This window comes from Pinus tabuliformis, chromosome 3_2, assembly GCF_031772625.1.
Source record: "Pinus tabuliformis cultivar Carrire ecotype Pingquan chromosome 3_2, CPIR1, whole genome shotgun sequence".
Classification (NCBI taxonomy): domain Eukaryota; kingdom Viridiplantae; phylum Streptophyta; class Pinopsida; order Pinales; family Pinaceae; genus Pinus; species Pinus tabuliformis.
The window spans coordinates 157716437-157728781 of NC_142302.1; the positions used below are offsets into that span (position 1 = coordinate 157716437).

General features: G+C 40.9%; 1 protein-coding gene across 2 annotated transcripts in view; it reads right to left on the bottom strand.

Moving 5' to 3' along the window:
• LOC149180285 (sister chromatid cohesion protein PDS5 homolog A-like) overlaps positions 1 to 12345 on the bottom strand; it is a 170300-nt gene that overhangs the window by 65554 nt on the left and 92401 nt on the right. For both annotated transcript variants that reach the window (XM_089415997.1, XM_089415998.1), the window contains exons 5-10: positions 5528 to 5749; positions 4995 to 5211; positions 4727 to 4872; positions 4477 to 4634; positions 4194 to 4343; positions 4072 to 4120 (exon numbers count right to left, since the gene is read on the bottom strand). In XM_089415997.1, the coding sequence (XP_089272123.1) occupies positions 4072 to 4120; positions 4194 to 4343; positions 4477 to 4634; positions 4727 to 4872; positions 4995 to 5211; positions 5528 to 5749 (942 nt within the window). The remainder of the gene's footprint in view (positions 1 to 4071; positions 4121 to 4193; positions 4344 to 4476; positions 4635 to 4726; positions 4873 to 4994; positions 5212 to 5527; positions 5750 to 12345) is intronic.

Here is a 12345-nt window from a genome sequence, read left to right on the forward strand (position 1 = left end):
ACACTGCCTGTCACGCAGAATCCAGAACTGTCGGAACAGCCGAAACTGTCGAGAACTGTCGAAATAGACGAAATTGGCGAGAACTGTCAGAATAGCCGTGAGAGTTGACGCATAGGCAGCGCAATAGCCAGGAGAGCTGACGCAGAAAGGTTGCTTGTCACGCAGATTCCAGAACTGTCAGAGCAGCCAAAACTGCCAAGAACTATTGGAACAGCCGAGAGAGTTGACGCAAAAAAGATGCCTGTCACGCAGAATCCAGAACAGCCGAAACTGTCGGGAACTGCCGAAACTATCGGGAACTACCGGATCAGCCGGGAACTGCAAGAACAGTGGGGACCGCTGACGCATAGGGCAGAGAAGGTGACGCAGAGCCTGCGCAAAAAAAGCCGAGGTCAACTAATCTTGTGCCGAATCAACGAGAATTCTGTAGGGTGAAGTGAGGTAAAACTCACTCAGATTTTCTGGCAGTATTTTTCTCTGTAAAGGATTGCTAGATGAGCATCCTAGATTTGTATTCAGATATTTCTCCTACATAATAATAAACCCTCAAAACTGCTGCACCGGTTTTCCCGCATTGGGTTTTTTCGGGGGACTAGTGTGTCCAAAAATAACTGTGTCCTATGTATCTTGTTCTTTGCTCTGTTTTTTGTTTCATGAGATCAAATATTTAATTAGTGTAGGTTGCAGAAGTAATTTGCTTCAGTATTCAAAAGAATAACTTGATGAATGTAATTTAAAAATCAAGTAGGTGAAGTAGATTCAAATTTGTTGCAGTATGGGTTCCTTCGAGTGTAGGAATTTTCACAGGGAGCTCACCCAAGATATTGGGATGACACTCAATGCACTAGGGGAGAGACTTCTCAACAGTGGCATTGGGTCGGTGCACGAGTTGACAGCCACAGGTTGGGGAATGAGGTGATCATCTACAAGGGTGGCATATCGCTCATCAATGAACCTATGCTTAGGGAGCTGGTGATAAGGGAGACATGTGTCACTCTTTCCACAGGTCATGTCAAGACCATGCATGAGCAAAGGATACCGTGTACGACTGAGGCAACTTTCCAGTATGTGTCCGGCCTCCAAACATTGTATTGGCACATTATCGAGAGGGCAGATGGCAGACTCAATGGTGATGGTTGGCAAGAGTAGGACGGGTCCGCATACACTGAGTCGATTGCGAGTATCAGATACCCATCTATTGGTTGCCTTCAAGGGTAATTATTTGACACGTGACTTCCAGCAATCATCGGTACTACGCAGTGTCAGGCACAGGGCAATTTAGCATGCAACAGATTAGTTCATGATATATGGGGCCTATATGTTGGTTGCATGCAGGGACTAGGGACAAGGCACAGACGGATTCCAGCAGTTGTTAGAGCTATGTTGCAGCAGGTCTGGCTAGGGGATCCAGGGATTCAGTTGGTTGACAGGCCACTCCATCTCGTGAGGAGCAGGACCATAGCAAAGGGTGATCTAGCTCACTTTGGGGTTGACACATGGGGGATCACTAAGGCCTCCATTGTTTGGCGAGGCAGGCTTCTTCAGTTGCAGCTCAGGATCGAGACTAGCGATGGGTGGGTAGATATTGACATCATAGAGACACTTGGGCAGGATGAGCTTGGCCTTCGTCAATATTTCACCTCCAGGTTTCAGGGGAGGAGGGAGGAGGTTGCAGTGTGCAAACAATGGGCAACCTATTTGAGTCAAAGTGACACAACGACAATATGGTGGCACTTTTCTGAGACGAGCATGGGACTCAAACATCGCAGTACTAGACAACTCAATGACCTTTATGAATGAGTTGGTTGCTATAGGGGGGTATCACTCAGATTTTCCATTGGGCTTCAATGACTCCTTGATGGCGTGGGGGAACTTGATCAACCTGGTAAGTTGGTCAACAGGAGGATATCAGGAAGAGCTCATGCGGGAGAGACTCAGGGATTGGGTTGTATCTTCAGGAGTTTACTCTTGATGTGCATGAGGTGGACCACTTGGCAGGGCAACTTCATGGATAGTTGGACAAAGTCCTACATTATCATGATGCTCTACTTATTGATAGTATGCAGAGGGCTACTGGAGCTTATCCTTGGCTGGACAGTGAGTGAAGCAAGGGGTGCTTCACATTGATCAGGATGCCATGGGATCCTGGTCTTGAGAGATTCCTTCATGATCAGACAATGTTGAGATTGAGGCTGAATCAGTGGCACATTTGGGACATGGTATTACTGGTGATGATAGTGGTGATTAGCAGCCAGAGGGGGCACTTATTCCGGCATTGCTTGAGGATGAGCAATTTTTGGCATGCAGGACTGTAATATCCCTAATTTTGTGAACATGACAATTTTGCCCAATTTTGGTAAATATTAATTGAAAGGGGCAACTAGTATTTTGGAGAAAGGTAGCAAGTATTATTTTATTGTAGATTGGCAGCAAATTATTATTTTATTAAAATAGTGGAAAAAGTAACTAAGTGGAAAATGGCCCCCACCAATAAAATAATATTAAAAGGAGTCTAGAAGGATGGAGAGAAAATATAAAAGGAGGGACTCATTTTGTGGATCATCTTTTGACTATTACACTTAACACTTCATCTTCTCTTGGAGTTGTTTAGCGCAAGGGTAGAGTGTTGTTTAGCATAAGAATTTTAGGCGGGATTCCACCCCATCTTCGGAGGACTTCGAGTGCCTCCCTAGTTGGGAATCCAGAGAGTTCATTGCTAGCCTTTCATAGAGCTTCATTGACAACAAATATTCTACCTCTGTGTATTTTCCGAGCGTAGAGGCAATTCGAGTCATTCATTGTGTTCCAGCATACAATGAGTTGGAGTCTGGGTTATTCGCAAGAGGATTTTCCTAGTTGGATTCAGGAAATTTGTGGTGATTTTGCAGGGATAGAGAGCAACAAATCTGTCGAACGAAATTCTTTTCATTTGAAAGTGCACAGGGAATTCTGGCTTAGCCTGCGCAAGGGAAGAAGGGAGAAGAATTGTGGAGAGATAAGGGCCGGAGATTGGAGGTAGACCTTAAGGGAGAATTTAGTCAGTGGTAGATTTTGGCATAATTCCATAATATCAATCTGTGGGGCGTTTCTGGCCAGATTTGGCAATTTGCACTTGTTGGAGGTCACGGGGGTCGGTGGATTCAACCCAAACCCTTTATGGGTTTTTGTGGGTTTGGTGAGAGGAGTTCGGGGTTAATTTCGTAGAATTTTCTAGGCAGTATTCTGGCAGAAATCAGTGTTCTAGTCAGCAGCCAGCAGCAAAAAATATTGGAGAAGGGCACAATTCCCTCTGGGACCATTTCCACCACTTGGGTCCGTGAGTTCCTTGTGAGGAGGCTCCAGTTAATTTCCTGGAATTTTCTGAGCAGTTTAGAGGCCCGAAAGTTGAAACACTAATTCCATTCTAGCCAGCAGTAGCAGAATTTACTGGGTCAGCGCAGATACTTGGGGAGAGCAGTTTCCAGCACTTGGGAAGCTCCATTTAAACCTGGGACTTGACTAGCTTATTGTAGCAAGCCCGGGTTCCTTTTGTTCATTTATATGTACCTTCTTTTCTCAGATAATAAAATGACTCAGTTCTTGGTACAATTTCTGATGCAATTTGTCATTATGCTGGTGTGTTAGTTTTATGGTTACATGTTTACGCTTTGTATGTTGTTATCACTTAATATTTCCCACTAGGAATATTACAGAAACATTAATATTTAGTATTTGCACTAAAAACATTAGTATTTAGTATTTGCTTAATAGATGTTCCTTTGACAAATATAATGTGGCAAACCCAACCAACAGGACCAGTTCTCAAGAAATTATAGACAGTGAAAACCATAAAAGCAAATACCACACAATCTCTATCAATCTTGTATGAGGTGCCAATCACTCTGATGACCTCTTGAATCATGAATGCCTTGTCTTTAACTGATTAACAGATTGTCAAGAACTCTGGCTATGATAGTTAAAAAGTCAATAATATATCACCGGAAAATGCACATAACAAAAATGCCTTTGACAAAAATCAGGAATGATTGAAAAATATCATCTCAGTATTTACCAAATTGCAACCAATATTACCTTTGACATTTGACGATAAGACAGATATAATTGCATTTCCTGCTGTAACCTGCACCATGACAAAAAGCATACTAGAAGTTGATTGCACTGAACTTCATAGAAAACATTGAAAAAATGAATACCTTTGTTTTTGAGATAAGATACGCTCTAAGGCTTTAATGTCTGTGGAACAGAAAACTGAGAACATTAAAATCCAGTGTTGGGTTCTCTCATCCACAGGAAGTTGGATTGGAAACAAGTCTTCTGCAAAGACAAGCTCCATTCCAGGCGGCCTAGCAAAAACAGGAAACAAATGATTAAGATAAATAAAGATATAGAAAAATCTAAGAAGAATTAAACATAAGAGAAATTCATGTAAAGTTTAAACACAAAGGCCACTCAGATTGAAATTGGATCCATCCATACCTAAACTCCTTGCAGTCCTTGTCATAACAAACCCTTATAATTTTACTAGGAATCCATTCAAATTGCTCACTGGGAGCAATAATGCCTTGAGTGCACTTCATGCAATAAGCCTTATAAACCTCAACTAACTTCTGAAGGGTATCCTTTCTTACAGAAAGCTGATATGATAAAAATTGAATATCAATAGAAAAACAGAAAAGGGGTCATGCAAACCAACTAACGTTGAAGTATACACAAACAATTTATGTACCTTCTTGTCACGTAACCGCTCTGCAACAAGCTTAATAACTTCAGAAGGCACACATTTAAGGTTGGAATTTGCCAGATCACATATGGCATTCACAACATGTATTCTCACTTTATCATCAAAGTCTAGAAGTCGACCTTTAAGCCCAGCTGTCAGAGAAACAACCAGAACATTAAACATAAACATACACTGAAAATAACCTTTCCAGCAAAATTATAGGAGGGAAACTTTATGTCATTATTTACTCATAAAACATATAATCTTTTCTTACACAGAATTTCAGATGCTTCAGTTCCAAAAGGGTTTGCCAAAAAACACTCCTTTGCACACTCCACCGCAGCCAGCCTTACTTCAACAGTCTTGTCAGATAACCTCTTCAAGAATTCAGCAAATAGTTGATGATATTCATGTGCAACATGCTGCCCAGGCAATGCAAACAACCTTCCCAGTAGATGAACTGCTTTCAACCGAACATCCACCTGGTCTGTCTGTCAAAATTCATGGCATTCAGTTGGTATACTACATTGCCCAATACAATGAAGATAATATCCTAATGAATAAAGAACATAACAAAAATGGACAGTTCTCAAGGCTTTAATGAACTAGTCCATCATAAATATCCTTAATGTGGAATATCTAATCCTTGAAATCTTAGAAAATGTTTGGACACCAACATAAGCTATATAAGCAATCAAAATACCATGGAATATCTAATACTTGAAATATTAGAAAATGTTTGGACACCAACATAAGCTATAAGTAATCAAAATACTAACACTGATACCATTGTTAAAGGAATCATACCAGTAATTCTTGGGTTAGATTCGGAATTACGGCCAACAGCATCTGAGGAGCACATTGATAAATTTCAAAAATAATCTCATGATAATCTTCTTGCAGATCAGTTCTAGCAGTCTTGTTCTCAAACATAACTGAAGTTAGAAATCGTTGAACAAAAGGCTCCAGTTTCTCAGCACAGTGTTGAACCACAGATATCGCAAGCTTACGTGCAGCAGGAGACACATTCTGCATTAAAATAATAAAGTGACAGACCTTACATATGATGACCAAATTAAGAATCAATATATTTTAAACCAGTATAAGGGACAAAATAAGGTTCCACGGCTGCAAAAAACTGTTGAGGTGCTGCTTGCATGAGCAATAACTATTTGTATAATTCTCTCATTTGTTGTTAACATATAAGAATGCAATGCACAAGAGTAGCAAATGGAAATATCTCTTAAAGGAAATGGAAAAATAATGAAACAGTTTTGGTTCAGAAAACAATTAAAGAAAAATACAGCCAACTATGGCACATCTCTACTTAAGCTACAAAGAGTTCAGAAATACAGCTCAAACAGGAACTTTCATATAGGTTAAGTGTGAACACACTGGAAGTAGTTCTAGATATTTCAAAAAGTAACACTATTTCGTAATTCACTTTAGGAAAAAGTGAAATGTCTTACATTTAGTTGGTGAATCTAATAAAGTGTTTTTCAAGCATTAATGACATAGAAGAGGATTAATCTCAACCATACATCTCACCAAGAAATTAGGGTTTTGGTCAATTAGGGCTTCAGCTAAAACTATAAAGACAGGTCAAGATAGAGAGTTCAAAGTTCAAACAGTTTTTGTTGGACAAGGACAACAACCAGTTGAGCAGAGCTGAAGAGGAGAGAAGCCCAAGCAGAAAAAAGGCAGAGGCCATAGTACATCTGTACAGGATATTTACAACCGTATGGTGCCACACAATAGATCTGTACAACCATACAGAGCCGTACAGCAGATACATAGCCATACGGACCCATACAATGGATTCAAAAGGTATCAGTAGGCATCAATCACATTCTTACCCATTGAGTTATTGTAAAAACTGCTAGAAGACAGTCTTCTAAACTGTCATGCTGTTTTGTATACTTTAAAAAGGCCTCTAACTCTATGCCCAAAGAAGTGAAACACTTGCTTCAGCAGTTATACAACATTGGCATCTTCGAGCCCTTCATTGTCGCCACCATTAGGCTCTATGAGTGGATGGATCTATTTCCAACAGCCTGCAGATTCTTTGACTTTATCAATAGCACTACATGGGTTAAGATAGGAAAAATTATACCAATTGAAGTCCTCATCCTTAAGACTATCATGGATATCTATTCATGATGATGCCACCAATCATATGCTAGTCCCTCCAAATTAAGTGAATTTTCTTTCCAAATCAGCCATTCAACTCATCACAAAATAAAATCAAATTTATAAATACAAGCCAGTCAATACCATTTACCCCAACCATCATGTTACCACCTGAAAAGGCAACGTTCATTTTGCATTTTCAGAGGCACTATTTTCAGCAGCACTTTACCAGGAGATGTGAATTTTGGGGGCTCAGTACAAGTCATGAAAATTGTATTGACAATCAAGTTCAAGAACCAGCTGGTTGATCATGCATAGGGGAGATAGCAATGGACATCCACGTGATACCTATTTTTGACATGTTGGAGAATGTCTACCTGTTTGAAGGTGTGTTTTCATGTTGAGCTTACATATTTGGAGGACTATTGCACATGTGGCAGTATTTCACTATTCGGGATGCTTATTTGCATATTTCTGTTACATGTTTTTCCATCGGACAATGCCTTTGGGGTGTCTTCACAGTTCTCAAGCATGTATTACATATTTGCAGGCATTCCTTACCACCAAAGTGTCATCTCACAATGTACAAGGCATAAGTTACATATTTGGGGGCAATATGGAGCCCCTAAGCACAATCCAATAGCAAGACTTCACAAATGGAGATGACCTATTGGAAAGTTTTATGGCATACTTGATGGCACTATTGCACGTGGCAGTATTTCACTATTTGGGACGCTTATCTGCATATTTCTGATACATGTTTCTCCATCGGACAATGCCTTTGGGGTGTCTTCATAGTTCTCAAGCATGAATTACATATTTACAGGCATCCCTTACCACCAAAGTGTCATCTCACAATGTACAATTCACTAGCAAGTCTTCACAAATGAAGATGACCAACCGCCTTCTAATGAGGTATTGGAAAGTTTTATGGCATACTTGATGTTCAATGGCATTTTCTTAGAGGAATACCCTTCATTGGAGGGGTATAAATTGACTTGTTGACCATCCTAGAAAACCTCGAGCATGGAAATATCACAAGAGCAAAAAAGGGTCCTAAACTTCCGGAGCCGTTTTGAGGCCCTAAAGGACGTTTTTTTGGAAATCTACCACCAACAATTTTTTGTCTAAAATCATCTTTTCCGTCGTAGTCCTCGGAGAGATCTTTCCAACGGGTTATCATGCGTGTCAAACGGTGATAATATGACCAAGTCACGACCCCAGGAAGTTGGTTGTCCAACTCACCCCAATGGGACCCATAAACTCTTGGTGTTACATCTCCTCTGGTTAGGGTTTTGGTTGTTTAGGGTTTTCTCTTATTGTTCAATAATAAAAAGGCCCTTGAGCCTCATTGTAAGGAAGTTCAGAGGCGGGTAGCTGCCACATCTCTTCTCAGAGAAGCTATCATCGCCCTAGCTGGTTTATTTCCATTTCTGTTTGTAAGCATATTTCAGTATTTCACATTAATGAAATGAAGTATTATTTCCGCTGCATCTCTATGTTTATGGTTATCTCTATAATTTATTGCGTTCCTTGTTTAAATCCGGATCAGTTGACTGCCCTAGTTTTGGGCAGTAGTTTGACTTCGGTCAATAGCAGTTTGACTGTGTTTTTGGGGTTGTCCAAGGGCTATTTCTTCAGGCTGTTCAAGGGCTAGTTGACTGGAAATTGACCAAGCATATTGGAGGTCAATTTCAACTCGTTTGACCAAGTTTGACTTTGCTGATCTAGGGTTTGTTGTTGCTGATATAAAATTACAGAATTCTAATTTTGTACTATTCCTCTCTGCTGAACTATTGAAGATAAAAAAAGATTTGACCAAACGGTTTCCCCGCATTGGGGTTTGTCCCTCGCTAGCCGCCACATCTTGTGTCTCTTGTGTTGGCTTGCTTTCTATTGATCGTTTAATGTTCTATCTGCACTTTACTTAATGTATATGTGATTGCTAATCTGTGGCTAATAAGAAGAAAAGAAGTAAATTGCTCTAAGCATAAAACAATACCATAAATTTAACACGGTAACGGAGCTGAGGTGAAGACAAAGCCCAAGCAAGAGCAAGAGAAATCACCGAAGAGAAGGTTGGCAAGGCTATCCTAAAAACTTCATGGGGTCCTCAACACTCTTCCCCGCCAAAGACAAGCTCCGTGAGAAGTCTGGCTATCACAGATGGAAGATGTCTCTCGATATGATTTTAGAAGATCAGGAAGTGTTAAACCATGTGAGAGGCAATACTGTTGTGCCTCCATCAAATGCATCCATCGCTGCCAAAAGCAAGTGGTCCAAGGTAGAAGTCAAAGCAAGGAAGATCATCCAGGACTCTATCGACAAGCCCCTGGTGGCCAATGTTTCTGAGCTGACAACCTCCAAGGAAATCTACGATAGACTGGTGAGTTTATTTAAAGTTAATGATGCAAATCAAGTTCTGTTCATTAGCAATAAGCTGAAGGAAATTAAGAAGGGCAAAGATGAGAGTATGCAAGCATATTTCTTAAGGATCACCGAGTTCAAGAATGATCTCCTATCTATTGGGGAAGTAGTTCCTGACAGGAAAATGACTATCACAACTCTTAGAGGACTGCCACCTGAATGGTATATATTCAGGTTCTCAAAAATAATGTCATCCCAGGATTTGAGGAATTGATGGCTAGATGTATTCAAGAAGAGACAAGGATGGAAGAGCAAGAAATGCCCGCACTTAAAGGCCATCCCTCTGCTTTTTCTTCTCATGCTAAAAGAAGAAACAATTCTGGGGCTAAATCCAAAGGAAAGGTTGGACCAAAGGGTGGAAGAAAAGGTCGATGTTACAATTGCAACAAAATGGGCCACTATGCGAGGGAGTGCCCTGATAAAAGGGACTCACACCATGACGATGACCAAAATCACTCTCAAGGCAATCAAAGGAATGGCAGGTCCAATGGCAGAGGTAAAAGAAATGTCGGAAATCAAGGAAGAGGAAAACCCTTCAAGAAGGCAAGAAACTCTAGGTATGAATCTAATGTTGTTAACAATAAGCAAGATGAATGTTGTCTACCAGCGGCCCTCTCTACTACTGCTCCCCCAGACTTGCTGGGAAATTGGCTTATTGATAGTGGTGCCTCAAGGCACTTCACTGGCTACAAAGAAGTTGTCTCCAATCTAATAGAAAAGGAGACTAACCTAGAAATTGCTCTTGGGGACAACACAAAATATCCCGTGAAAGGCATAGGGAATATCACTCTTCAATTGAATCAGGGTAATACAATTCATTTGCAATAAGTCCTATATGTACCTGATCTCAAAAAGAACCTGGTGTCCGTTTCGGCAATGGAGGACAAAGGCTACGAGGTAACCTTCATTAATGGCAAGGTACGTGTATGGAAAAAGAATTTTAAGGAAGCTTTCACTCTTGGATTTCGATTCAATTCATTATATCATGTCGGAGGAAGTCCGCTGGGTGTCATGTCTTGTGACACATCACTTTAGTATGAACTATGGCATCGGAGGTTTGCTCACCTTCATTATAAAGCTCTACCCAATGCAAAACAAATGGTGACAGGGATGCCCGAGTTCCAAGTAGAGCAAGAAGGTGTATGTCCTGGATGTGTCGCAAGGAAGCTCAAAAGGGGACCATTCCCCTCGAGCCAAAGCAAGACCTCCGATATATCGCAGTTGGTTCACACAGATATATCTGGTATGATGCGTGTGAACTCTTTGGGAGGATATTTATATTACCTCACTTTTACAGATGATTATTCTCGCAATACCTGGATATACTTCTTGAAAAAGAAGGATGAAGTGTTCACTTGGTTTCGTCACTTCAAAGCCTTGATCGAGAATCAAACCGAAAAGAAGATCAAGATCTTAAAGACTGATAATGGGACTGAGTATGAATCCAATAAGTTCCATGACTTTTGCAAAGAGGTTGGCATTAAGAGGGAGACTACAACACCATATACTCCTGAGCAGAATGGTGTGGCGGAAAGGAAGAATCGTACGATTGTGGAAGTTGTCCGTGCTATGCTCCATGATCAAAGACTTCCGAAGTTTCTATGGGCCGAAGTTGCGAATACCGCCATATATGTGCAAAACCGATGCCCTCATCAAGCATTGGATTCCAAGACTCCCGAAGAGATGTTCATTGGTAAGAAACCTAATGTATCTCATTTTAGAATTTTTGGAAGTCCGGCTTATTTTCATGTGTCGAAGAAGAAGAGGAATAAATTGGGTGCATTTGGAAAGAAAGGAATCTTCGTGGGCTATAGCGAAAACACTAAGGGCTATAGAATCTCTGTGGTTGGTCAAAGGGAAATCGAGATTAGCCATGATGTCACCTTTGACAAAGATGTGGCTCTTAGCAAAGTTGACAATCTTCTACTCAAATGGGATCTAAAGAAGCTGACACCCGGGAACCAAAGGAAAAGGAAGATGATACGACGCCCGATGTGGAAGAAGTTAAAACCTATGGATCCTATCGATCCCCCTCCGCAAGAGCCTTCCTCTTCTAGGAAGAGGACTTCATGGCTTAGGGCAATGTCACATGGTTCGGGTTCGAGTTCGGGTTCGACAATGATTGGGTTCGGTTTGAGTTCGAGTTTTTTGATGAGGTTCGCTATTAGGTTCGTCTATATATATAAATATATATTAATTTAAAATGAATTATAGGATAAAATAGTAACAAATCAACATCAATAAACATAAAATATGCTATCACAAACTTGGAAACTGCAAGGATAAAATACAAGCTTGAGTTGTGACATGAAGTTATGAGTTTTGATCTATGGACTTGGTCATTGGCTATGAGGTTCGATGAGGTTCGCCAAAATTCGAACCTCAAGGTTAAAGTTCGACGAACCTTGTGACATAGGCTTAGGGGGACACTTGATGTTGAAGGGCATGTTGCACCCAAGGGAACCTTCCGGGAAAGTAAGAAGTCGACCATGTATCAAGGATACCTGACCATCATATGCACGATCATCCAAAATAAGCCTTCGTCATTCGCAAAAGCTGTCAAGCATCAAGTATGGAAGGATGATATGACTGACGAATATGAGTCCATCATGAAAAACAATGTCTGGGATGTAGTCCCCAGACCCCAAGACAAAGCAGTTGTCACTTCGAAATGGCTTTACAAGATAAAGCATGCAGTTGATGGAAGTGCGGAAAAGTATAAGGCTCGTTTTGTCACTCGTGGCTTCTCTTAGAAGGAAGATATAGACTATGACGAGATATTTGCACCTGTTGCCTAATATACCACCATCCGCTCGATCATAGCCCTTGCTGCTTTGCAAGGATGGAACCTACATCAGATGGATGTCAAGACCGCATTCTTGCATGGTTCGATCAAAGAGGAGGTCTATGTGGAGCAACCCAAAGGATTTGAGATTCATGATCGAGAATCTCATGTGTGCAGGTTGAAGAAGGCCCTCTATGTGCTGAAGCAAGCACCCCAAGCATGGTATGAGAGGATCGATAGCTACCTAATGAAGCTGGGATTGACTAGGAGTGAAGCCGACCCT